The following is a 25,886-nucleotide window of genomic DNA, read 5'->3' as shown; positions in this document are numbered from 1 at the left end:
AAAATGTCAGCATAGATTATGTGCTTCAGTCCAGGGATTAACTCATAACCTTGTGATATAGAGGTGACACTGTTACTATTGAGGCAAGGTTGACACCTTGGTAATATGATGCTGGCACCAATTTAGACTATTTTTGAAGTTAAATATTTGTACCTCTTCTATAATTGAATAGGCAGTTGGTTAATAAAATGCCCTAGACAGTTATATAGTGTCTCCCTCCTCAAAATTTGAAGGGCAGACATCCAAATTCACAATATGTTCTCCTAGTGGATGAGACGTCACACTAGAATTTAATCTTTAATTGTTTGCCAAAGAACCTGATGAAGCAATTTACCTTCCTACACTTGCTGCAATAAATCAGCAGACTGCCCTTAGATTAAGAAACCAAACTCTTATCTTACCACTAAATGCATAACAAACATCAGCCTACTTGCATAAGGTACAATTAAATGTTTCGCAAGAGACAAGAAGTTACAAGCACGACAGAAGTTACTGATTATGGAGACAACATGGCACATATGTCAAAACGCAAACATAAATTCAAAGTCATCCATGACAACAAGAATTAAAGGTCCTCATCAATGAATATGTTAATTAAGTGCCCCGTCTCTTCACCATTGGGACATTTGGACCCCCAATATCCGCTGCCATAAAAAAAAGGCAGGTGTGTGCATGTGTGTGATATATTGGTGATGTGTTCTTTGTGTTTAATACTTTAACTCCCCCACTCCCACATATTGTGGTGCTGTTGGGTGGGGTGGGGGCAAGTTAATATTAAGACCATTAACTCTATTCCTCTCTCTCTCCACTGATGCTGCCTGACTTGCTGTACGTTTTACAGCATTTTTGTTTTTATTTTAGTTATAAGTATCTTGGCCCAAGAGTTTCTGTTTTTGGGTGTAAACGGCAATCTGGGCACAAATATTCATCCAAATTGTGCTACTTTTCAGAATTGAATTTTTTGTTCAAGTTTCCATTCAAACTTATTTGCATAATCGCAAATGCAAAATCTTCCATGAACCAGCACAATCAGCATTTTAGAATGTTTTTCTGTGCATTAAATGTATTTCTTGATATATTTAAGAGTGGTAACACGGTGCAGTTCCATTAATATAGCTGAAAACGGGTTTATCACAAAAATACACATTTTTAATCTAGTGTTTAGTTCACCATTTGTGATTTTAAATAACTGAAAATGATTTTTAAAAACTGTACAGCACCAATTATTAGTTTAATTGGTGTACAATAGTCAGATTCAGAGTAATTTAAATACTTTTTAATATTTAAAAGCTTTTACTTGCACCTAAAAAAAACCTTTAATTTTAAGAGCCCCCTCAAAGGCCCGCTAAAGGGCGTGATTATTGGAAATTCATAATGGTGATTAATTTGATTTACGGTCATGGCTAGTTTTGTGGACGAGGCTTGCTTCCAGTATGATGCTTCTTAAACCAGCTCAGAAAATTGCAGAAACTCAAGTTGTAACTTGCAATTGAAATTCTTCAATCTTTTGCACTGCTTTGGCTGATATTGGGCAAATTGCATTAGTAAAACCAGCACAACCTATCCCCTTAATTGTCTCACACTCATTTACTTATTTTCTATTATTTGCTTTTACTTAAGACGCCCATGAAATACATGCTTGGAGACCATGATACCTGTAATTTCTGCAGCCCCTTTGGCTTGGGGAATGGGGCTAATGGTTGGACAAAACTGGAAGTTGAGTCAAGGAAGGCAAGAGGGAAGTTAGGAGTGCAGAGAAATCATCACTAAAAGACAAAGAGGGTCAATATGAGGGCAAGATAGGAAAGGCTATTAAGCAACTGTTACTTACGCTATCAATCAAATAATGTAAATGCACAAAACAGAAAGAACTAGGAAAGGAGGTTTACCACATTGGATTAATAACATACTGAAGCATAACCATCAAAGGAAGATGAGGGCCAGTCATAGTAATTATGCAATAAGATTGTTCCCCTCTAAATCACAAAGACAGCCTTCTTCCATCTTCTCTGCCCTGCCCCAGCCCACCTACTGCAGAAACCATCACCAATGCCATTGTTCCCTTCGGACTTGACTATTCCAATGCTCTCCTGGTCAGCCTCCCATCTTCCACATTCCATAAACTTGAGCTCGTCTAAGTCTTTGCTGCTGATACCTTAATCTGGACCAAGTTTAACTCACCCATCTCCTCCGTACTCATTGAACTATATTGACTGCCAGTCCACCAATGCTTCAAATTTAGAATTTTCATCCTCATGTTCAAATCCCTTCGTGGCCTTGCACCTCCCTATCTCTGTAGCCTTCTGCAGCCTTGCAACTCTCTGAGAACTCTGTGTTCCTCCAACTGTGGCCTTTTATGCAACTCCGCCATTGGCAGTCATGCCTTAACCACCTAGGCCCTAAGCTTTGGAATTCCCTCCCTAAATGTCTCAACCTCTCTCTTGTTCTTTAAGACATTCCTTAAAGGCATTCATTAAAGCTTAATTGTTTGACCAGGTTTTTGGACATCTCTCAATGTTTCCTTTTTGAATCAGTGTACCCTTTTGTCTGATTATGTTCCTGTGAAGTCCCTTGGGATATTTATGTTGTTGAATGTAATTATCAATGAAAGTCTTCACTTTTGAAGTTATTTTAAAATTAATGGATGGAAAATTCTGCAGGATGTGGTTTTGCTGGACAAAGCTCATTGCAGGAGTATGCGTTTTGTGGCACGTGAAAGCATAATTATATGACTAGTGATGTGATGAAATTTAGTTAAAATATATCTATTTATTATATATGTGTGTGTATTTATGATATTTAATATACCCTCAAACAGTTAGGCCAATGAGTAGCTGTGGTATATAGACCAGGTCTGTGCTGTGTTAGCTGTTCTCAACCTAGGTGGCAATAGGGGAAATACAATCGGCCTTAGCGCCCGTGTTATGGAAGGGAAAAGTTGTCTAGAATTCCTGCTGCTAATCATTAACCAGTGACCTGTACTGGATGTGGGTTTGTATACACATTTGGTAAGAATAGAGCTGAGTTTAGGAATGGGATCCCCTGTGGCCAACGCTACCCTGTCTCCTCTCATGCTGAACAGGCTAGTGGAGGGTGCTTTACAACTATGGATCTGTACTTGAGTAAGGAAGGCTGAGGGGACAGGAGGGCAGGAGACAAAGTGGGTAGGGAAAAGAAAGCAGAAAGTTGGAGCAGATTTTTGTTTTCCCGTGCCTGGAGCTATTGAATCATCCAGGCAAGTAGAGAGTATTCCATTACACTCCTGACTTGTGTCTTGTAGATGGTGGATAAGCTTTGGAGAGTCAAGAGGTGAGTTGTTTGCTGCAGAATTTCCAGCCTCTGCTTTGCTCTCGTAGCCACAGTATTTATATGGCTCATCCTGTTAAGTTTCTGGTTGATTGTGATCCCAGGATGTTGTGATGTTAGGGGATTCAGTGATGATAATGTTGTTGGATGTCAAGGAGAGATGGCTAGATTCCCTCTCATTGGAGATGGTTATTGCTTGGCACCTGTGTAGTGCGAATGTTTCTTGCCATTTATCATGAATGTTGTCCAGGTCTTGCTGCATGCAGGCATGGTCTGCTGCATTATCTGAGGAGTTATGAATGAGACTGGATATTACACAATTGTCAGCAAACATCTCAACCTCTGACCTTATGATAGAGGTAAAACCATTGATGAAGCAGCTGAAGATGGTTGGGCCTAGGACACTACCTTGAAGAACTCCTACCGTGAAATCCTGGGGTTGAGATGATTGGCCTTCAACAACACAACCATCTTCCGTTGTACTTGGTATGCCTCCAAATGGTGGAAATTTCTCCCACTGATTCCCATTGACTCCAGTTTTGCTAGGGCTCCTTGATGTCATACTCGGTCAAATGCTGCCTTGATGTCAAGGGCAGTCACTCTCACCTCACTTTTGGAATTCATCTCTTTTGTCCATGTTTGAACCAAGGCTGTAATGAGGTCTGTTGCTGAATGGCCCTGGCAGAACCCAAACTGATCATCGGTGAGCAGGTTATTGTTGAGTAAGTGCTGCCTGATAACACCATCGACGACACCTTCCATCACTTTGCTGATGATCGAGAGTAGACTGAAGGGGGGTGGTGGGGGGGGGGGGGGGGGCTGGTGATGGTGATTGACCAGATTTGACTTGTCATTTGTCCTGCTTTTTGTGGACCGGATATAATGGGCAATTTTCCACATTGCTGGGAAGATGCCAGTAGCTGTACTGAAACAGCTTGGCTAGGGGCGTGACTGGTTCTGGAACACAAGTCATCAGTGTTGCAGCAGGGATGTTATCAAGGCCAAAGCCTTTTCTATGTCCAGTACCCTCAGCTGTTCATTAATATCACGTGGAGTGAATCGAATTGACCAAAGACTGACATCTGTGATGCCTGGGACCTCAAGAGGAAGCTGAGATGAATCATCCACTCAGCACTTGTGGCTGAAGGTGGTTGCAAATGCTTCAGCCTTGTCATATGCACTGACATGCTGGACTCCCCCATCACTGAAGATGGGGACGTTTGTGAAGCCTCCTCCTCCCATTAGTTGTTTAGTTGTCCACCACCATTCACAACTAGATATGGCAGGACTGCAGAGCTTAGATCTCATCCATTGGTTAGGGGATCATTTAGCTCTGCCTATAGCATGCTGCTTCCATTGTTCAGCATGTTTTTAGTCATGTCTTGTACTTTCTCCAGCTCGTTTCCTCATTCTTAGGTATGCCTGCTGCTGTTACTGGCATGCTCTCCTACATAGGTTTGTCCCTTGGTTTGATAGTATTGGTAGAGTGAGGAATATGACAGGCCATGAGGTTACAGATTGTGGTGGTGTACAATTCCACTACTGCTGATGGCTCACAGCTCCTCATGGATGATCAGTTTTGAGTTGCTAGATCTATCCCATTTAGCACGGTGGTAGCGCCACATACACCTAAGCTTTGTCACATACTTCAGCCACAACTTGAGCATCAAACCAGGGCATGGACGTAAGGGGCTATTGCTGTCAAGGTTACTTTGGCTTTTAACTTTTATGTGACAGGCTCCTTCCAGGCTGTAGTAAGTGACATCCTTCATTTTGCAGTACATTGTCACATCTGGGATGCCACTGAGATGCAGGAGGAACACCTATATCTCTTTTCAAATAGAAGCAATATGAGAGAGTACTCGGCATCATCTGCATGGCAGGCTTCCTCAAGGTGCAAGGTGCCAGAGACCACACCCACATTGCCTTGCATGCATCCCATCACCAGCCTGACATCTTTCCAAATAGAAACAAATTTCACTCTATCAGCTTCAAGCTTGTTTGTGACCACAGGCAGCTCATGATGCAGGTCTGAGAACAATTTCCTGCTAGTGCTTCTGACTCTTTCATCCTGTGCTAGTCCTTTGTACTGCCTTTATTCCAACAATTGTTATCAGATCACATGCTAGTGACCAGATGTCAGGGGCTTTTCTTTTAATCCTTTCATGGGATGTGGGCATTGCTGGCATTTGTTGCCCATCGCTAATTGCCCTTGAACTGAATGGTTTGCTAGGCTATTTCAGAGGGCAGTTAAAAGTCAATCACATTGCTGTGAGTCTGGAGTCACAAGTAGGCCAGACCAGGCAAGGAAGGCAAATTTCCTTCCCTAAAGGACATTAGAGAACCAGATGGATTTTTATGACAAAGAACAAAGAACAGTACAGCACAGGAACAGGCCATTCGGCCCTCCAAGCCTGCGCCGATCTTGATGCCTGTCGAAACTAACACCTTCTGCACTTCCAGGGCCCATATCCCTCTATTCCTTTCCTATTCATATATTTGTCAAGATGTCTTTAAAACGTCGCTATCGTATCTGCTTCCACCACCTCCCCTGACAGCAAGTTCCAGGCACTCACCACCCTCTGTGTAAAAAAACTTGCCTCGCACATCCCCTCTAAACTTTGCCCCTTGCACCTTAAACCTGTGCTCCCTAGTAACTGACTCTTCCACCCTGGAAAAAAGCTTCTGACTATCCACTCTGTCCATGCCACTCATAACTTTGTAAACCTCTATCATGTCGCCCCTCCACCTCCGTCGTTCCAGTGAAAACAATCCAAGTTTTTCCAACCTATCCTCATAGCTAATGCCCTCCAGACCAGGCAACATCCTGGTAAACCTCCTCTGTACCCTCTCCAAAGCCTCCACGTCCTTCTGGTAGTGTGGCGACCAGAATTGCACGCAATATTCTAAGTGTGGCCGAACTAAGGTTCTGTACAGCTGCAACATGACTTGCCAATTTTTATACTCTATGCCCCGCCCAATGAAGGCAAGCATGCCGTATGCCTTCTTGACTACCTTATCCACCTGCGTTGCCACTTTCAGTGACCTGTGGACCTGTACGCCCAGATCTCTCTGCCTGTCAATATTCCTAAGGGTTCTGCCATTTACTGTCTACCTCCCACCTGCATTAGACCTTCCAAAATGCATTACCTCACATTTGTCCGGATTAAACTCCATCTGCCATTTCTCCCCCCAAGTCTCCAACTGATCTATATCCTGCTGTATCCTCTGACAATCCTCATCATTATCCGTAACTCCACCAACCTTTGTGTCGTCCGCAAACTTACGAATCAGACCAGCTACATTTTCCTCCTAGTCATTTATATATACTACAAACAGCAAAGGTCCCAGCACTGATCCCTGCGGAACACCACTAGTCACATCCCTCCATTCAGAAAAGCACCCTTCCACTGTTACCCTCTGTCTTCTATGACTGAGCCAGTTCTGTATCCATCTTGCCAGCTCACCTCTGATCCCATGTGACTTCACCTTTTGTATCAGTCTGCCATGAGGGACCTTGTCAAAGGCTTTACTGAAGTCCATATAGATAACATCCACTGCCCTTCCTTCATCAATCATCTTTGTCACTTCCTCAAAAAACTCAATCAAATTAGTAAGACACAAGAGTATTCATGGTATGCAGCTGAAAATTGATCATTGTCATTTCAGTCCATATTTACATGCAGTAAGCAGAGGTAAAATGTAAGTGTACATTACCTTTTAAGTATTACGGTAAAACTTATTAAACTCAAATCATCAAGCTAGTAAGATTGATTCCAAGTATAAAGCACATTAGCTATCCAGATAGACTTTAAAAGCTAATTGTATATACAGAAGTATAGATTCAGGCAATTAGATTGATGTCAATAAAATATTGAAGGGACTATATTGTGTTCATATTGGCAAATTATTTTCAACTAGATAAGTTGTGGAGGACTAGGAATCATGCTTATAATTACACAAGGGCAGAAATAGTTTATTCAGTAGTTCTTATTTTGCTGGAAAATAGTAGCTTGTACAGTGAATGCTGAATTGCTGTTTGCTTTCAGAGCTAACGCTTTGTGACCCTGGCAGCTTATGTATGGCTGTAAACCGAACAGATTTTGAAATACAAGCATTAGGTGTTGGCGGTCCTCGGTATGCAAGCAGTGCACATGTGTGGTCGTATACCCGTGCAGTTTTACCAAGTATATTATCTTAACCAATGGTTCTTAATGAATAAGCCAAACAGATAATGCTGTGAAATATAATGGCCTTAAAAAGGCCAATATTTTTCAAATACATCTATGGAAAAATAAATAACAAGATAGAATTCTGACATAAGGCAGGTTCAATTAAGAATGTAAATTACCCATACCTAGATTCATAATAAACGTATCTAAAACAGAGATAATTGCAGCATATGTGAGACTAATTCTTGCAATCCATTGGTAAAATTAAAATTTCACTCCACAATTACACTTGACATTTCGAAACTGTATCTGAGTTTTCCACTGCATGTTTTAGCAGATGTTCAGATATTGAAATCTCCTGGTGTCAGCAGCTGTCGAGTGCGTGCTGCTCATTCACTCCAACAGGAACTGCAACACAGGAGGATGAATGCTGTGCAATCCCTACCCTACTGCCTGCCTGTCCTTCAGTGCACAAACTTTTCAGATGTGAAAATGTTGTGCAGGATCATTCCAGATGTACTCAGCTAAACAGTTATTTTCTGTCACTTATAAATAAAATACCTTTGACAGTGTAGACCTTTTAATGCATCAAACCCTCGGGTACTGGGGATGCATTAAAAAACTATTTAACATGAAACATTACGTGCCCATTTTGTTTGTGCTGTGATGTCAGCAGCCACTCATCTTTCTCTGTTCTCCCGTTACACTAAAAGCGAACCCTGGTCCCTCTCTTTTGTTTCAGCTGCTAAAAATGTGGAGATACCTCTACCATTTCAGAGGAGGCCAGCCTTCCTGAAGTTGCACTATCAATCAATCTAAACCTAGCAAGCACCAACTCAGATAATGGCACTAAGTGTACATTTAGAACAGTGATCATCACATAATGAATCACTGGGCATAAGTAGGGGCCAATTTTGGCAAAGGCTTCCAGAGCATCACATCACTCCTGACTTATGTTTTCACAGAGGCACAATCAAAGAAATGTAGGTTTGGTTCCTTGTGAGAGACACCTGCTGTTTACTCTCAGGGTGATAGCATACCTGTTCCCTCACTACGCCTTCCCAGAGTGCTTGTTAGTACCACAGAGCCAGTTAGACCAGGCTGTCCTGGCCCACACTTTCTATCTTCCAAGCTGTAGATACTGGGGGAAGAATTCACAGGAGCACTAGGATTTATAAAAGATCACAGAAGACAAACACTAAGATGATCCATAATTATCTCTGTTAACAGTTAGACACAGATGGAATTCAGTTGTTTGACAAATTTGTTTTTGTTTTGGATTTGGTGTAGATGTTTATCTTAGTAATGAACTCAAGGCAAAACTCATAAGTCTGGACTGAAGCAAAGTAATCAAATAGTGTAGGAAACACTGGCACATTGTGGTAGCAGCATGCCACCTCCGCAGCTATGCTTGGATTCCAGATAGAAGTCATGGGGAGATGGTGGCGTAGTGGTAATGTCACTGGACTATTAATCCAGAGGCCCATGCTAATACCCTGGGGACATGGATTCAAATCCCACCATGACAGCTGGTGGATTTTAAGTTCAATTAATTAATAATCTGGAATTTAAAGCTACTATTGTAATGAGAAGCTTTTTATGTTGTCTGATGGAACATAAATGAGATGCATGGAGTTCAGTTGACTAAAGATCTAAAGCTGGTTTATTAACTGCTAACTGCTATATCCAGCACAGAGCTAACTATTTGCAGAAGCTGTCTCTTGGTGTTACAGTTACAGAGTGACACTGGCATGTAGTCACATGACTACATCCTGACACTTAGCTCATTAGCAAACTAAAATCTTAAAGGTACATTACTCTTAAAGGCAATCACACAACAACTATCAGTAATGGTGCCAGTTTAGGGAGTTAGGTATACGTTAAAAAACAGGACCTCTAGGGTTGTAATCTCTGGATTACTCCCTGTGCCACGTGCCAGTGAGGCTAGAAATAGGAAGATAGTGCAGCTAAACACATGGCTGAGCAGCAGGTGTAGAAGGGAGGGTTTCAGATATGTGGACCATTGGGCTCTCTTCAGGGACAGATGGGACCTGTACAAGAAGGACTGGTTGCATCTAAACTGGAAGGGCACTAATATCCTGGCTGCAAAGTTTGCGAGCGTCACTCGGGAGGGTTTAAGCTAGTGTGGCAGGGGGGTGGGAACGAGAGCAGTAGGACAGCTAGTGAAGTAAATGAGGAGGACATAGTAAATAAGGCCAGTAGGACTAAGAGGAAGAGCAGGCAGGGAGATGTTGCTGAGCACAGCGGGACTGGTGGTCTGAAGTGCATTTGTTTCAATGCGAGAAGTATAACAGGTAAGGCAGATGAATTTAGAGCTTGGATTAGTACTTGGAAATATGATATTGTTGATATTACAGAGACTTGGTTGATGGAAGGGCAGGATTGGCAGTGAAATGTTCCAGGCTTTAGAAGCTTCAGGAGGGATAGAGGGGGATGTAAAAGGGGTGGGGGAGTTGCATTACTGGTTAAGGAGAATATCATAGCTGTACTGCAGGAGGACACCTCAGAGGGGTCATGCAACGAGGCAATATGGGTGGAGCTCAGGAATAGGAAGGGTGCAGTCACGATGTTGGGGGTTTACTACAGGCCTCCCAACAGCCAGCAGGAGGTAGAGGACCAGATATGTAGACAGATTTTGGAAAGATGTAAAGGTAACAGGGTTGTGGTGGTGGGTGATTTTAACTTCCCCAATATTGACTGGGACTCACTTAGTGCTATGGGCTTGGATGGGGCAGAATTTGTGAGGAGCATCCAGGAGGGCTTCTTGAAACAGTATGTAGATAGTCCAACTAGGGATGGGGCCATTCTGGACCTGGTATTGGGGAATGAGCCCGGCCAGGTGGTCGAAGTTTCAGTGGAGGAGCATTTCGGGACCAGTGACCATAATTCCATAAGTTTTAAGGTACTTGTGGATAAGGATAAGAGTAGTCCTCGGGTGAAGGTGCTAAATTGGGGGATGGCTAATTATAACAATATTAGGCAGGAACTGAAGAATTTAGATTGGGGGCGGCTGTTTGAGGGTAAATCAACATGTGACATGTGGGAGTATTTCAAATGTCAGCTGATTAGAATCCAGGACCAGCATGTTCCTGTGAGGAAGAAAGGCAAGTTTGGCAAGTTTCGGGAAGCTTGGATAACACGGGATATTGTGAGCCAAGTCAAAAAGAAAAAGGAAGCATTTGAAAGGGCTGGAAGGCTGGGAACAGATGACGCATTTGAAGAATATAAAGACAGTAGGAAGGAACTTAAGCAAGGAGTTAGGAGGGCTAAAAGGGGTCATGAAAAGTCATTGGAAAACAGGATTAAGGAAAATCCCGAGGCTTTTTATACATATATAAAGAGCAAGAGGGTAACCAGGGAAAGGGTTGGCCCACTCAAGGACAGAGATGGGAATCTATGTGTGGAGCCAGAGGAAATGGGTGAGGTGCTAAATGAGTACTTTGCATCAGTATTCACCAAGGAGAAGGACTTGGTGGATGATGAGCCTAGGGAAGGGAGTGCAGATAGTCTCAGTCATCTCATTATCAAAAAGGAGGAGGTGTTGGGTGTCTTGCAAAGTATTAAGGTAGATAAGTCCCCAGGGCCTGATGGGATCTACCCTAGAAGACTGAGGGAGGCAAGGGAGGAAATTGCTGGGGCCTTGACAGAAATCTTTGCATCCTCATTGGCTACAGGTGAGGTCCCAGAGGACTGGAGAATAGCCAATGTTGTGCCTTTGTTTAAGAAGGGTGGCAAGGATAATCCAGGAAATTATAGGCCGGTGAGCCTTACGTTAGTGGTAGGGAAACTATTAGAGAGGATTATTCGGGACAGGATTTACTCCCATTTGGAAACAAACAAACTTATTAGCGAGAGACAGCATGGTTTTGTGAAAACATTCCAATGGTACAAATACTTATGATTATCAAAACACTGGCAGGATGAACCTCATTAAAGGGAATCTTGTAACTTTTTCTGGTTCCATGGTCATCGTTACGTTCAGGGAAGTGAGGAACCTTGAAACAGTGTGAAGGAAGACACCTGGGTGAATGAGAGAGGGATACACATTCACAGCATGGTTGGCAACAGAGGCCATTTGCTTTGTCCTTATCACTAGCATCTGCTAGGACCTCTGTCCATGGGAGGTAACCTCACCCTTGACCACTCACAAGGGTGAAAGGTGTACAGCAAGAACCAAAGGGCCCACCCATCCATTAATTTCTAATAAACCAGAGACACACCAGAACCCGCTTGTGGCAATGGCAGAGAGATGCAGCCGCATGGCACCCAGGTTCTCTGAAGACTCTCTGCATGTCCTCCTCCAGGCGGCTGAGGCAAGGCCGGAGGTCCTCTTCCCCTCAGGCAGAAGGAGGAGGCCTCCCCAAGTCAGCAAGAAGGTGTGGCTGGAGGTAGCGGAGGAGGTCAGCAGCAGTGGGGCAGTGAGGAGGACATGGCTCCAGTGCTGCAAGCGGGTCAATGACCTTCTGCGCTCTGCCAGGGCAAGGGGCATTCCGCAGTCATCGCATCTTTTAACTGATACAGGAGGGTCAATGGGTGCTGATGCTGAAAAGTCAAAGCCATCTACCTGCAGTGATTGGCTGCAGCACAGCTTTGGGCCGTACACTGGGCACATCTGAGTCGCACAATGGTCCAGAGGTGTGCCAACTGTGCACTTCAATGGCATTGGGTCCAGATGCAGCATTCAGCACAAGGGGTGTTCTTTCTAATCAAGTGACTAAACTAATTGCCATGTGTCTCCACAGGAGAAGAGGGCACAGAATGCCCGAGAGAGGGCTTGGGCTGGTGGTGGGGTTGCCATCCTCGCCTTTCTCACCAGAGCGGAGGAGGAAGCATTGATGCTTGCAGGGGAGGACGGATGATGCTCAGTAGCTGATGGTGAGGCCAGCACACCTGTCCAGTAGGGCGAGTTCCCCAGAGTGTGGTCGAGGGGCAGGTGGGAGGGGTGGGCATGTGGGAGGCCACTTGGTTCAAGCAATGAAGGTTGCTTGCAAGCTCAAAGACACAAACACGTGGCCACACTGCAGTCAATGATATGTCCTTCAGTCAGGAGTGCTGATCAAAACTGATCATTCTTTTTTCCCTTGCAGGTGCAACACAGCAACGGCCTGGCAGCCTCTCCGGGGCACATCCATCCACCTCTGAGGAGGAGGAGTGGACCTCAGAGGGTGCAGCAGCACATCCTCGCCCCAAACCAAGCACCAGCTCAGAAACAGTCGCCTTGGTTGGCATGCGTGCCTCTTCAGATTCGTAGTCACAACCTGGTACCAGCAGCACACAAGTGCCGGACCAGCTGCCAGAGGTAGTATTGGCCAAAGCCTCTGACACTCGGAGAACTGTGGGAGGCCAGCCCAGTGCAGAGCCCCATGCTGATGATGAGCCTCTGATGACATCCGTTCGGCAGGAGCTGCTGCAGGTTCAGCATGCAGTGCGTAGAGATCTGGCAGAGATACGGGAGACATTGCTATGGCTCGGACTTCGAAGATCTCCATCCAGGCCATGAGTAATGTACAGTCCCTGTCCTCAGTGCATCCGGCTTCCTCCATTGACAGCTGCTGTGCAGGGCCCGATCCTGGAGGCCCTGCAGAACCTCACAAAGAAACTGAGCTCTATGGACTAGTGCCTTAGCAAGCTGTCAATGAGGCTCCTGTGACATCCAAAAGCTGCTCATTCCTCTGGGGTCAGCAGGAAGGCCCAATTGAGCCACAGGAGGGCATAGAAGCAGTAGCAGAATGCATATGGGGGCTCCTCTCAGGGCACTCCTGATGCATTCAGCAGCTCCTTGTCCCCTCTGCCAGTAACATCAGCACCACATAAACCCAGGGTGTCAGAGGGTGGTCTTGAGACTGCTCAGGGTCACCTCAACATGCTGTGGCCCACACGGGGCAGCATGAACAGCCTCCTGCCTTTGCTGTGACTGACGGCGAGGAGTCGTCCACACGTGTGAGCACTCGCAAACGTTTTTAAAAAATCACAATAACTGAACTACGGGGTCACTGGTGCGATTTGTAAATATTTATTTGATGTTATGACTCACTAAAAATTATTACATTTTTCACTTGGCATTTTCATCTGTCACAAGTCAATGCTGATGTTTTGGGCGATCTGGTTGCTCTGCATGAGATGGAGACTTGGGGAGGTGGCACATTTGGTCCTTGAGGTGTTTGAAGGAAAGGTGGGCCGTAGCAGCTGCGATTTCCCCCTGAAGGTGAATGCTTCTGTGCCTCCAGCTCATGTGAATGCCTCATTTCAGACTGACATGTCAGTCACTGGGTGATGAGCCACCGTTCAGGAGAAACGCCTGAATATTAGAGACTCCCGGGCCTCCCTTGCACTCAACTCCCACAAACCTCCAGCTCCCTCGCTCCGCCGTACAGGTGGCTGCGCCCCTAGTTGGCCCTCAATTGCTGCAAAGCGGACGGCACCTCGATGTCATCCGCCGTCCGACCTATGTAAGATGGGGTTTGGGCGTCATGACATCAGGGACCCAACCCGACGTCATCACTCGCCATTCTTCGACTCAGCCAACTCGGAGGACGTCCATTTTGTGCAGGTAAAATTCCGTCCAGAGACTAGAGGGGACCAGCTGGGCTGGGTAAGAGAAAAGCTTGTGAGTATCATTCAAGGTACGTGTAACCCTTTAGTCTCCTGGTTGAGTTAAAGAGGAGATCTGTAGGGGGAAGTGCCAGTTTTCTGTGGTTGAGCTAAAGAGATTAAAGGGCAAGGCTGGGGATTGTGTGGAAGATTCAGCTTTGTGGATATCATCCAGACAACTGGATGGGTAAACTTTTTATCTTATAGTTTAAAGTAAGACAGTTGTCCTGTGCATTGGGAGGATTCAGCTTCTGTATTAATAAAATGAGGGCACAACTGAATTGAAAGATGTTAGTTTGTAAGTTTTGTTTTCCATTGATATGTCCTGCATGCTGTTATTTGCCTGTTCTTCAGCTATCAGTGTGCTGTTCACATCCTTGTGATTTTGAAGCATCGTTCAATAAAGTTAGTTGGAAAATTTTGTAATTCTGTGCCTTTGCCCGTGTCATTATTTATTCTATTCGAGTCTGAATCCTCGTAACAGTTCATGTGTTACATGCATCATAACCAAACAAGAGGTGGGCATGCAAATAAATGCCACACTTTCCAAGAGGTAGTACGTCAGCCAATAATTTTGCAATGGAAATAAGCTACTGAGAAACGCAACAGAGAAGAGATAGAAACAGGCGTCAGGGACATAGAATAGATACACATTAAGGCAGGGCACAGCAATTGCATATTCCTCGAACACAACAATGAACACCGAACAAATACAATTACTTAACATTAGATTTCATGGGCACTATCTATAGGCAGAGATGAATAGGCCCAACAGATTTGAATACGCTCATTATCACCTCCTTTTACTTTGCACTATCCTCATCATTCCTGCCTTTTGCCTGGCATCATCACCAATTTGTCCTTTCATCAGTCCTGCCCTCTGTCTTATCATGGAGCTCTCCCTTTTCTTCCTTTCCTGCCCCATTTACTATGGCTTAAAAGCTGTTCATTCTCTAAGATCTTACGGTTTTGATTAAAGTTTAACAACCTAAAACGTTAGGCAGAATTTTTGATTCCCGTTGAAGGCAGGACCAGAAGCAGGAAGGCCCAAAAATTGGCATTGGAGATCGGCGTGCTGTGTTGCTGGCATGTTCCTATCTCTGGGCAAGTTTTGCTCCTGGAGGAGTGGGGTGGGGGTGGGGGGAGGGGGGGGATGCAGATGTAGATATGTGCAAGAAGCACATTCATGATGGGGAATTTGTGATGTTTGGAAGTGAGATTTAAAGGGATGGGGACAATTTAAACGGAAGTGTCATACGAAGGCAACAGAAGTTCTGAAAGCATATGGAGAGCCTCAGAGGTCAGCTCAATCATTTTGAAGCCTTTTCCAATGTTGCCAGGACAGAAGACAAATAAGTGTCAGGCAAAGGTAATGGGAAGGGAAACCTAAGATGAAGTTATACATTTGATAAAAATTTGATTTATCCAAAGCTATGTGTACAGGGCTGCCTCAGTTACAATTCCAGGTCAGTGACTGTTGACCACTTGGGGACAGATACGGGAACCGGAAGCAGTCCTGCCTCTTGCTTCCAACCCCCAAAGTGAAAACTCAGCCCAGGGTTATTTATCATAGAATCACACAGCAAGAAGGCAATCATTTGGCTAATCATGTAGTGACAGAAACCATACCTGCGAAAATGAGACATATTAATTTCATCATATGGAACATTATTTTTGAACTGTCACTGACATTGAAATAACTTGTTTAAAGGACCACAACAGTGGCTGAAAACATGGCTGCACATCTGCATTCTAAAAGACAGTGGCATGAAGAAGACAATGGGAGTACTCCCTGATTCAGCTAGCCAGATGGGTTTTGTCAATTATTTTTTTATTATTCATTCATGGGATGTGGGCATCACTGGCTATGGCAGCATTTATTGCCCATCCCTAATTGCCCTTGAGAAGGTGGTGGTGAGCTGCTTTCTTGAACCGCTGAAGTCCATTTGGGGTAGGTAGACCCACAGTGCTGTAAGGAAGGGAGTTCCAGGATTTAGATCCAGATGTTGATGGAATGGCGATATAGTTCCAAGTCAGGATGGTGTGTGACTTGGAGGGGAATTTGCAGGTGGTGGTGTTCCCATGTATTTGCTGCCCTTGTCCTTCTAGTTGGTAGAGTTCGTGGGTTTGGAAGGTGCTGTCTAAATAGCCTTGGTGCATTGCTGTGTTGCATCTTGTAGATGGTACACACTGCCGCTGTGCGTTGGTGGTGGAGGGAGTGAATGTTTGTAGATGGGGTGCCATTCAAGCGGGCTGCTTTGTCCTGGATGGTGTCGAGCTTCTTGAGTGTTGCTGGAGCTGCACCCAATCAGTCAAGTGGAGAGTATTCCATCACACACCTGACTTGTGCCTTGTAGATGGTGGACAGGCTTTGGGGAGTCAGGAGGTGAGTTACTCGTCTCAGCATTCCTAGCCTCTGACCTGCTCTTGTAGCCATGGTATTTATATGGCTACTCCAGTTCTGTTTTTGGTCAATGGTAGCCACTAGGATGTTGATAGTGGAGGATTCAGCAATGGTAATGCCGTTGAATGTCAAGGGGAGATGGTTAGATTCTCTCTTGTTGGAGATGGTCATTGCCTGGCACTTGTGTGGCGCGAATGTTACTTGCCACTTCTCAGCCCAAGCCTGGATATTGTCCAGGTCTTGCTGCATTTCTACACAGATTGCTTCAGTATCTGAGGAGTCATGAATGGTGCTGAACATTGTGCAATCATCAGCGAACATCTCCACTTCTGACCTGATGATTGAAGGAAGGTCATTGGTGAAGCAGCTGAAGATGGTTGGGCCTAGGACACTACCCTGAGGAAGTCCTGTAGTAGAATTAGAATATTACTGCGCAGTAGAGACCCTTCGGCCCTCGATGTTGCGCCGACCTGTGAAACCATCTGACCTACACTATTCCATTTTCATCCATATGTCTATCCAATGACCACTTAAATGCCCTTAAAGTTGGCGAGTCTACTACTGTTGCAGGCAGGGCGTTCCACGCCCCTACTACTCTCTGAGTAAAGAAACTACCTCTAACATCTGTCCTATACCTATCACTTTTTTTTTTACAACCCTTGCCAACCTTATCCCCTCAGACACACACACACACACACACACACACACACACACACACACACACACACACACACACACACACACACACACACACACACACACACACACACACACACAATGGGTGCTGTCTCTCAGGTACACTCTGCTGCTCCACAGGCTTGTCCTATCAATGGGTGCACATGTCCTTTCTTCCCCTGGTACCAGGGTTTCTGTTCTAGTTTTAATTTGAGTCATGTGACAACCAGTAAACATTGTTGCCAAACCATTTCTTTCAGTACCTTCTTTAAAAAAAAACTGGTCCAACATTTATTCAGTTTGACTATGAATTCCTCAAAAATAAATTTTTTAACTAAACAAAAATGGAAGCACCTTTATCATGCCCCAATTAAAATACACCAACCAGGTTTCTTTAATAAACAACAAAATTGTCAGTTTATGATAAAACAAGACTTATCCCGTAATGAAGCAAAACATTAACACACAGATTGAAATATGAAGGTTCCCTTTTTACCGTCGCCTGGAGATCAGATGATTAACCTCCAACAACCACAACCATCTTCCTTTGCGCTAGGTATGACTCCAGCCAGCAGAGGGTTTTCCCCCTGATTCCCATTGACCTCAGTTTTGCTACCACTCCTTGATGCCATACTCGGTCAAATGTTGCCTTGATGTCAAGGGCAGTCACTCTCACCTCACCTCTTGAGTTCAGCTCTTTTGTCCATGTTTGAACCAAGGCTGTGATGAGGTCAGGAGCTGAGTGGCCCTGGCGGAACCCAAACTGAGCATCACTGAGCAGGTCATTGCTAAGCAAGTGTCGCTTGATGGCACTGTTGACGACACCTTCCATCACTTTACAGATGATTGAGAGTAGACTGATGGGGCGGTAATTGGCCGGATTGGAATTGTCCTGCTTTTGTGTACAGGACATACCTGGGCAATTTTCCACATTGCAGGGTAGATGCCAGTGTTGTAGCTGTACTGGAACAGCTTGGCTAGGGGTGCGGCAAGTTGTGGAGCACAGGTCTTCAGTACTATTGCCAGAATATTGTCAGGGCCCATAGCTTTTGCAATATCCAGTACCTTCAGTCGTTTCTTGATATCAAGCGGAGTGACTCGAATTGGCTGAAGTCTGGCATCTGTAATGCCTGGGACTTCAGGAGGAGGCCGAGATGGATCATCAACTCGGTACTTCTGGCTGAAGATTGTTGTAAATGCTTCAGCTTTATCTTTCGCACTGATGTGCTGGGCTCCCCCATCATTGAGGATGGGGATATTTGTGGAGCCTCCTCCTCCAGTTAGTTGTTTAATTGTCCACCACCATTCACGGCTGGATGTGGCAGGACTGCAGAGCTTGGATCTGATCCGTTGGTTATGGGATCGCTTAGCTCTGTCTATCGCATGCTGCTTACGCAGTTTGGCATGCAAGTAGCCCTGGGTTGTAGCTTCACCAGGTTGACACCTCATTTTGAGGTATGCTTGGTGCTGTTCCTGGCATGCCCTCCTGCACTCTTCATTGAACCAGGTTTGGTCTCCTGGCTTGATGGTAATGGTCGAGTGGGGGATATGCCGGGCCATGAGGTTACAGATTGTGGTTGAGTACAATTCTGCTGCTGCTGATGGCCCACAGCACCTCACGGATGCCCAGTTTTGCATTGCTAGATCTGTTTGAAATCTGTTTGAATTTGGCGGCACAGTGGCGCAGTGGTTAGCACTGCAGCCTCACAGCTCGAGCGCCCCGGGTTCAATTCTGGGTACTGCCTGTGCGGAGTTTGTAAGTTCTCCCTGTGTCCGCGTGGGTTTCCTCCGGGTGCTCCGGTTTCCTCCCACAAGCCAAAAGACTTGCAGGTTGGTAGGTAAATTGGCCATTATAAATTGCCCCTAGTATAGGTAGGTGGTAGGGAAATATAGGGACAGGTGGGGATGTGGTAGGAATATGGGATTAGTGTAGGATTAGTATAAACGGGTGGTTGATGGTCGGCACAGACTCGGTGGGCCGAAGGGCCTGTTTCAGTGCTGTATCTCTAAACATATCCCATTTAGCACGGTGATAGTGCCATACAACATGATGGACGGTATCCTCAATGTGAAGGCGGGACATCGTCTCCACAAGTACTGTGTGGTGGTCACTCCTACCAATACTGTCATGGACAGAAGCATCTGCGGCAGGCAGATTGGTAAGGACGAGGTCACGCATGTTTTTCGCTCGTGTTGGTTTCCCCACCACCTGCCACAGACCCAGTTTAGCAGCTATGTCGTTTAGGACTCGGCCAGCTCGGTCAGTAGAGGTGCTACCGAGCCACTCTTGGTGATGGACATTGAAGTCCCCCGCCCAGAGTACATTTTGTGCCCTTGCCACCCCCAGTGCTTCCTCCAAGTGGTGTTCAACATGGAGGAGTACTGAGTCATCAGCTGAGGGAGGGCAGTAGGTGGTAATCAGTAGGAGGTTACCTTGCCCATATTTGATATGATGCCATGAGACTTCATGGGGTCCGGAGTCGATGTTGAGGACTCCCAGGGCAACTGCCTCCCTACTGTATATCACTATGCCACCACCTCTGGTGGGTCTATCCTGCCGGTGGGACAGGACGTACCCGGGGATGGTGATGGCAGTGTCTGGGACATTGTCTGTAAGGTATGATTCCGTGAGTATGACTATGTCAGGCTGTTGCTTGACTAGTCTGTGGGACAGCTCTCCCAACTTTGGCACAAGCCTTCAGATGTTAGTAAGGAGGACTTTGCAGGGTCGACAGGGCTGGGTTTGCCGTTGTTGTTTCCGGTGCCTTGGTCAATGCCGGCTGGTCCGTCTGGTTTCATTCCTTTTTATAGTCTTTGTAGCGGTTAGATACAACTGACTGGCTTGCTAGGCTATTTCAGAGGGCATGTTACAGTTCACCACATTGCTGTGGGTCTGGAGTCACATGTAGGCCAGACCAGGTAAGGACAGCAGATTTCCTTCCCTAAAGGACATTAGTGAACCAGATGGGTTTTTACAACAATTGACAATGGTTTCATGGCCATCATTATACTAGCTTTTTAATTCCAGATTTATTAACTAAATTCAAATTCCATCTTCTGCTGTGGTGGGATTCGAACCTATGTCTCCAGATCAATACCCTGGGTCTCTGGGCTACTAGTCCAGTGATAATACCACTACGCCACCGTCTACCCATAGTGATGATCACACGACATTGAGAGTCATTGAGCCAGCATTCCAGCGCCCCTCCCCACCCCCCGCACAGCAGTGTCAGGTAAGCTTGGAGGAATCCAAAAATCTTGCAGGCGAGGCTGATCCAAACAAGGAGCTAGCCACATGACTAACCTTCTGGCCAACCTGGGTTTTTTTGAATTAGGCCTGACACAGAACAGTTTTGGAAGGGACTGCAACTGAACTTCAAAAAGAGAGCATCTCTCTCTCCTCTCTCTCACGCAAAGTTCCAGGGACCCACGGAAATAACTTAAGCCTCAAGACAGAAGACCAGCAAAACAAGTTTGAAAGTATGCACTTGGCCCCACTGAGAACTGCAATACTTAACTTCAATTACAGACTTTACATCCAATCCAAAACCAAATTCCATCTACTGCTTCAAACTTTCCCCTTTGAATCTTACTCCTTTTCTGTCTCTATTGGCATGTGTGTTTATCACATATGCATGCTAGTATGGTCACATCGCATGTTTTTAGCAGTTTTAACTGAATTAGAGTTTTAAGGTTAATAAACTGACACCTTTCTTATTTAAATCTGAGAAAACCTGTCTGGTTGATTTCTTTGCCATTACAATTAGAGAGCAGTGAGCAAGGACTCACTGAGGGGAAGCCAAAAATATAGTGTTTTATAAGTAAAACCCTCTTCCGGCCAAACCAGGAAAAATGCTGAGAGAGGAGCCCTAGACCCCTTACTCACCTGGTCATAGCAGAACTTTGGGGACTAGCCTCCCAGATTGGACACGCAAACAAACGAGAAATTAGAAGTGGGAAGTTAAATTGATCCAATCAAAAAGAGAAAAATTTCAAAACAGGTTTTCTTGTGGTTCTGTGTGCAAGAATACGAACATGTCTGCGACTGAAGCCAATAACTCCCCAAGCCAGGGTGAAGTAACTTGGGAAAAGTTAAAAGCACTGTCTGTGGAAGAGTTGAGGAATATGGTTGAGCAGTGTGGGATCACTTTCTGTACCAAGGCCAGAAAGTCAGAACTCCTAAGACTTGTGACCAACCATTTTTCCCTCGAATCTGAAGAAGCAGAGACAGGGTTAGAAATAGACTCTAAAAGGGTATTGCTAGCAAAGATACAACTGGAACAGAGGAAACTTGAATTAGAAGACAGCAAGAGAAAGGGAGAGACAGGAGAAAGAAAATGGGAGAGAGCAGAGAGAAAGAGAAAGAAATTTCCAGAAGGAATGGGAGGAAAGTGAGGTGAGGCGGCTTGAGCTAGCTAGGGGGCGACAGAGTAACCCCTGTGAAAGCATAGAAAATACAAATGTTGTGGGGCTGTGGACGGAATTTTTAAAATTTTCCCAATTGATTCCAATATTCAATAAGGGAGATGTGGAAGCATTTTTTGCATCTTTTGAGAAACTTGCAAGGCAGTTAAAATGGCCAGCTGAGTCTTGGACTCTTCTGTTGCAAAGTAAGTTAACAGGCAAAGCCCATGAGGTTTATTCCCTGTTGCCAGATGAGAGTTCATCCAATTATGAACTGACAGAAAATGCTATTCTCAGGGCATATGAGCTAGTACCAGAAGTCTACCACCAGAAGTCTACCACCAGAAGTTTCGAACCCTCAGGAAGCAAGCTGATCAAACTTACTTGGAGTTTGGGAGAAGTAAGCAACTGTTTTTTGACCAGTGGTTGAGGGCTCTTAAAGTGCTTAAACCTCGTTAAAAGGCACATAGTGCCTGAACAAGGGACCTGGCATCATATAGGGGGCCCACTGAGAGCCACCCTCCTGCCTTTACACCCCCTCCGACCCCACCCTGCGAGGCCCCTCCCACCCTGATCTATCCGTGGCCTGGGTCCCACACCACCTCTAGGCCTTAGGTGGGTGCTCCACTGGCAACAGCCTCCGTCTCCATGGTGATGCTGCTCAGTTAAAGAGCTGCTGGCCTCTAATTGACCAGCAGCTCTTAGAGGGTGCAACTTCCGTCGCTAGGGTCCTTGATCCCATGGAAGGCCCGCTGCGGCCCAGTTAAGTGCCAAATTGGCTCTTATTTCAGCGGGCCTCCCCCAGAAGAGGCAACGCGGGGTTCTCGGCGGTGCTTCTGCGAGAGTTTGAGACCCCCGTCGCCCGGATAAAATCCTGGCCAATATTCCAACTGAGGCCCAACAAGTGATTTGTAAAGTTTTAGCATAATTCCTTGCTTTTGGAGGTGGTTATTGCCAAATACTTTAGGTGCTAAAGGGGTAAAGAGGTGGTCAAGATGGAGTCTTAAGTTGAATTGTCAGTTTAGCTCGTGTTTAGCGCAAGACGACATCTTGGTAAAAGAGTTGAAGCCAGTCCTAGGAACAGCCATTTGGAGGCTTGTTAAACAGGTGATTACCACTTAAAATGGCTGCTAGTGCTCATGAAAGGGGTTGCATGGCCTTTTGATAGCTGGATCTTCAACTAATGCCCACTTCTAGCAGAGACCAGCTGTTTGGGAGTAAACATGGGGTTGAAGTTGATTTCAAGCACAAGTTAAAGGGATACTCACCACTTTAAAGGGTTAGTTACCATGTCATGTTCATTGCTGCTGGAGCTATGAGGAGGATCTCAGAAACACATCAGAAGAGTTTGTCAAGTCTTTGTCAGGACTTCACCAACACCCGATTAACATTTATTCTGGAAATTCTCTGAGAATTATAAAGAGTAAGTGCTATGCTACTCCACCTTAAAGGAATCATCAGGAGAAAGGAAGAAATGGTAATGGGCACTCTGCTAAGGGTCCCCCTTAGCCTGGATGAGGAATGGGAGGACAATATGAGGCCAGACAGAGCAAAACCAGCTGCTGCAGTAGAGAGGGACAGGAGGATGAGGAGGGTAAGTTGGCATCCTTCTCCATGAGGGTAGAGGACATCATTCCTTCATCAGGAACACAATACCAGTTCTGATGAAAGGTCACAGACCTGAAATGTTAACTCTGCTTCTCTCTCCACAGATGCTGCCTGATCTGCTGAGTATTTACAGTACTTTCTGTTTTTATTTCAGAATGTCAAGACTGTAGCCTTGATGGTTATTGCACATAACCAATTGGAAGTCCTTTAGACAACGTTTATATTTATTTCAAGTACAAATGCTTACCAAGTCCATTTTTAATGCAGGTTTATTATTGTTTCTTTGTTTCTTCTCCTTCACTCCTCTTTCCTGTTGCTTCCTGGGTTTAGTGTTTTGTATAATTAAAACAGCGCCCACCCCCCGCCCCCCCATGTTGACAGGTGATATAAGTAAATGTATTATTCAGAAAATTAAAGATAATTTGATTCTCCATTGTGACTGAGATTTTTTTTTTCAATGTTCGATGTTGTAGCTATTATTACTAAACAGACATGTACCTGAACATTTATTGTTGGCAGCCATTCTTGGAAAACTATCTTCATCAAAGCTGTAGACCTGAGACATAAAGGAAACATTCTGTTTAGTTTACCTTTTTCTCTTGAGTTCTTGATTACTACATTTTTAGTTTGATAAATAATTGAACATAGTAATAAAGAGTACTGAAACAATGTAGCATGTTTCTTTGCTGCAGTGCTGAGGGCATCCTGCATTGCCACTGACACATCTTTCAGGTGAGACATTAGACTGAGACACTGTCTGTCTGCTCAGAGGAACTCTCCTCCTGTCCTGACCAACTACATCCCTAAATCAATGATCCAAAAACAGAGTAACTTATTATTTATTAATTTATAGTTTGTGAGACCTTAACGGTTGCCATGCTTATCTCCACAGCAAATACTTGTGTGTAAAAAGTAACTAACTGGTTGCAAAACACTATGGGATGCCCTAAGGATGTTAGTTCTTGGCAGTAGTTTATTTATTTAGAGATACAGCACTGAGTGGCCCTTCGGCCCACTGAGTCTGCGCCAACCATCAATTTATACTAATCAACAAAGAACAATCCTACATTAATCCCATATTCCTACCACATCCCCTCAATTCCCCTACCACCTACCTATACTAGGGGCAATTTATAACAGCCAATTTACCTATCAACCTGCAAGTCTTTGGCTGTGGGAGGAAACCGGAGCACCTGGCGGAAACCCACATGGTCACAGGGAGAACTTGCAAACTCCACACAGGCAGTAACCAGAATTGAACCCGGGTCACTGGAGCTGTGAGGCTGCGATGCTAACCACTGCGCCACTGTGCTGCCACTGTGTCACCCAATGTCGTGTGCATTCAAAAGAAAATACAAGAGCCTGGCTTTTCCTCCACTGTTTTTTCTCCAGTTATCCAATAGTCAGCAGTCAAAACGTACATGTTTTAATGAAGCTCAACTGCTTATCTTGATAAACAGCACATCAAACTTAAACCTGCTTCATTACTACAAAAGCAGAATTGCCCATACAAAAGTGCTACTATCTAAGGCAGGAATTTATATTTATTTATATTATATTTATATAGTGCCTCTCACGACACCGGACATTCTAAAGTACTTTGCAGCCAATTAAATACTTTTGAAGTGTAGCCACTGTTGCAATGTTGGAAATGCGCCAGCCAACATACGTACAGTCAATAGAGAAACATACAAAAATACAATACAGAAACAGGTCATTAGTCCACCTGCCCTATGCTGGTGTTTATGCTCCACACATTGCCTCCTCCCACCTCACTTCATTCCACCCTGTCAGCATATCTTTCTTTTCCAGCCCACATGTACTTATCTAGCTTCTCCTTACAAAAGCATCTCTGCCAGGTGCCATAATCACTCCATGTGGGAGTGAGTTCCACATTCTCACCACTCTCAGAGCGAAGAGGCTTCTCCTAAATTCCTTATTTGATTTATGGTCTCTAGTTCTGGACTTTGGTGGACATCCAATCTTTTCCAGTAGTCTGAAGAGACCACGTCTGCTGACAAGGTCAAAGGCTTTGGTGAGATCAATGAAAGCAACGTAGAGGGGCATCTGTTGTTTACAGCATTTCTCCTGTAGCTGTCGAAGGGAGAACAGCATGTCAATGGTGGATCTCTCTGCTCGAAAGCCACACTGTGGTAGAGCCACTCAGGGTAGACACACTCAGCCAGCTTCTGGAGCCTGTTTAAAGCAACTCGAGCGAAGACTTTCCCCACTATGCTGAGCAGGGAGATTCCACGGTAGTTGTTGCAGTCACCGCGGTCACACTTGTTCTTATAGAGGGTGATGATATTGGCATCGCGCATGTCCTGTGGTACTGCTCCCTCGTCCCAGCACAGACAAAGCAGTTTGTACAGTGCTGAAAGTATAGCAGGCTTGGCACTCTTGATAATTTCAGGGGTAATGCCATCCTTCCCAGGGGCTTTTCCACTGGCTAGAGAATCAATGGCATCACTGTGTTCCGATTTTGTTGGCTGTATGTCCAGGTCATCCATGACTGGCAGAGACTGGTCGGTCTCGCAGTCTGCACTGTGGAAGCTGCTTGTGATTTGAAAGCTGTTTAGAGAGGCTCGCCTTGTGACAATGAGGTCCAGCTGGTGCCAATGACGTGATCTTGGGTGCCTCCAAGAAACCTGGTGACAAGGTTTAGTGTGAAAGAACGAGTTGGTGATGCAGAGGTTATGATAGGT

The 25,886-nt window shown here is 45.1% G+C and overlaps 1 protein-coding gene across 1 annotated transcript in view; it reads right to left on the bottom strand.

The window, feature by feature from the left end:
• Nucleotides 1-25,886, bottom strand: part of itprid1 (ITPR interacting domain containing 1) — a 210,298-nt gene that overhangs the window by 73,368 nt on the left and 111,044 nt on the right. The window contains exons 10-11 of the mRNA XM_068032668.1: nucleotides 23,686-23,737; nucleotides 4,383-4,388 (exon numbers count right to left, since the gene is read on the bottom strand). Of these exons, the coding sequence (XP_067888769.1) occupies nucleotides 4,383-4,388; nucleotides 23,686-23,737 (58 nt within the window). The remainder of the gene's footprint in view (nucleotides 1-4,382; nucleotides 4,389-23,685; nucleotides 23,738-25,886) is intronic.

Source organism: Heterodontus francisci, chromosome 5, assembly GCF_036365525.1.
Source record: "Heterodontus francisci isolate sHetFra1 chromosome 5, sHetFra1.hap1, whole genome shotgun sequence".
NCBI classification, from domain to species: Eukaryota; Metazoa; Chordata; class Chondrichthyes; order Heterodontiformes; family Heterodontidae; genus Heterodontus; species Heterodontus francisci.
Note: the sequence above shows the minus strand (reverse complement) of the source record. Positions and strands in the feature narration are given on the sequence as shown.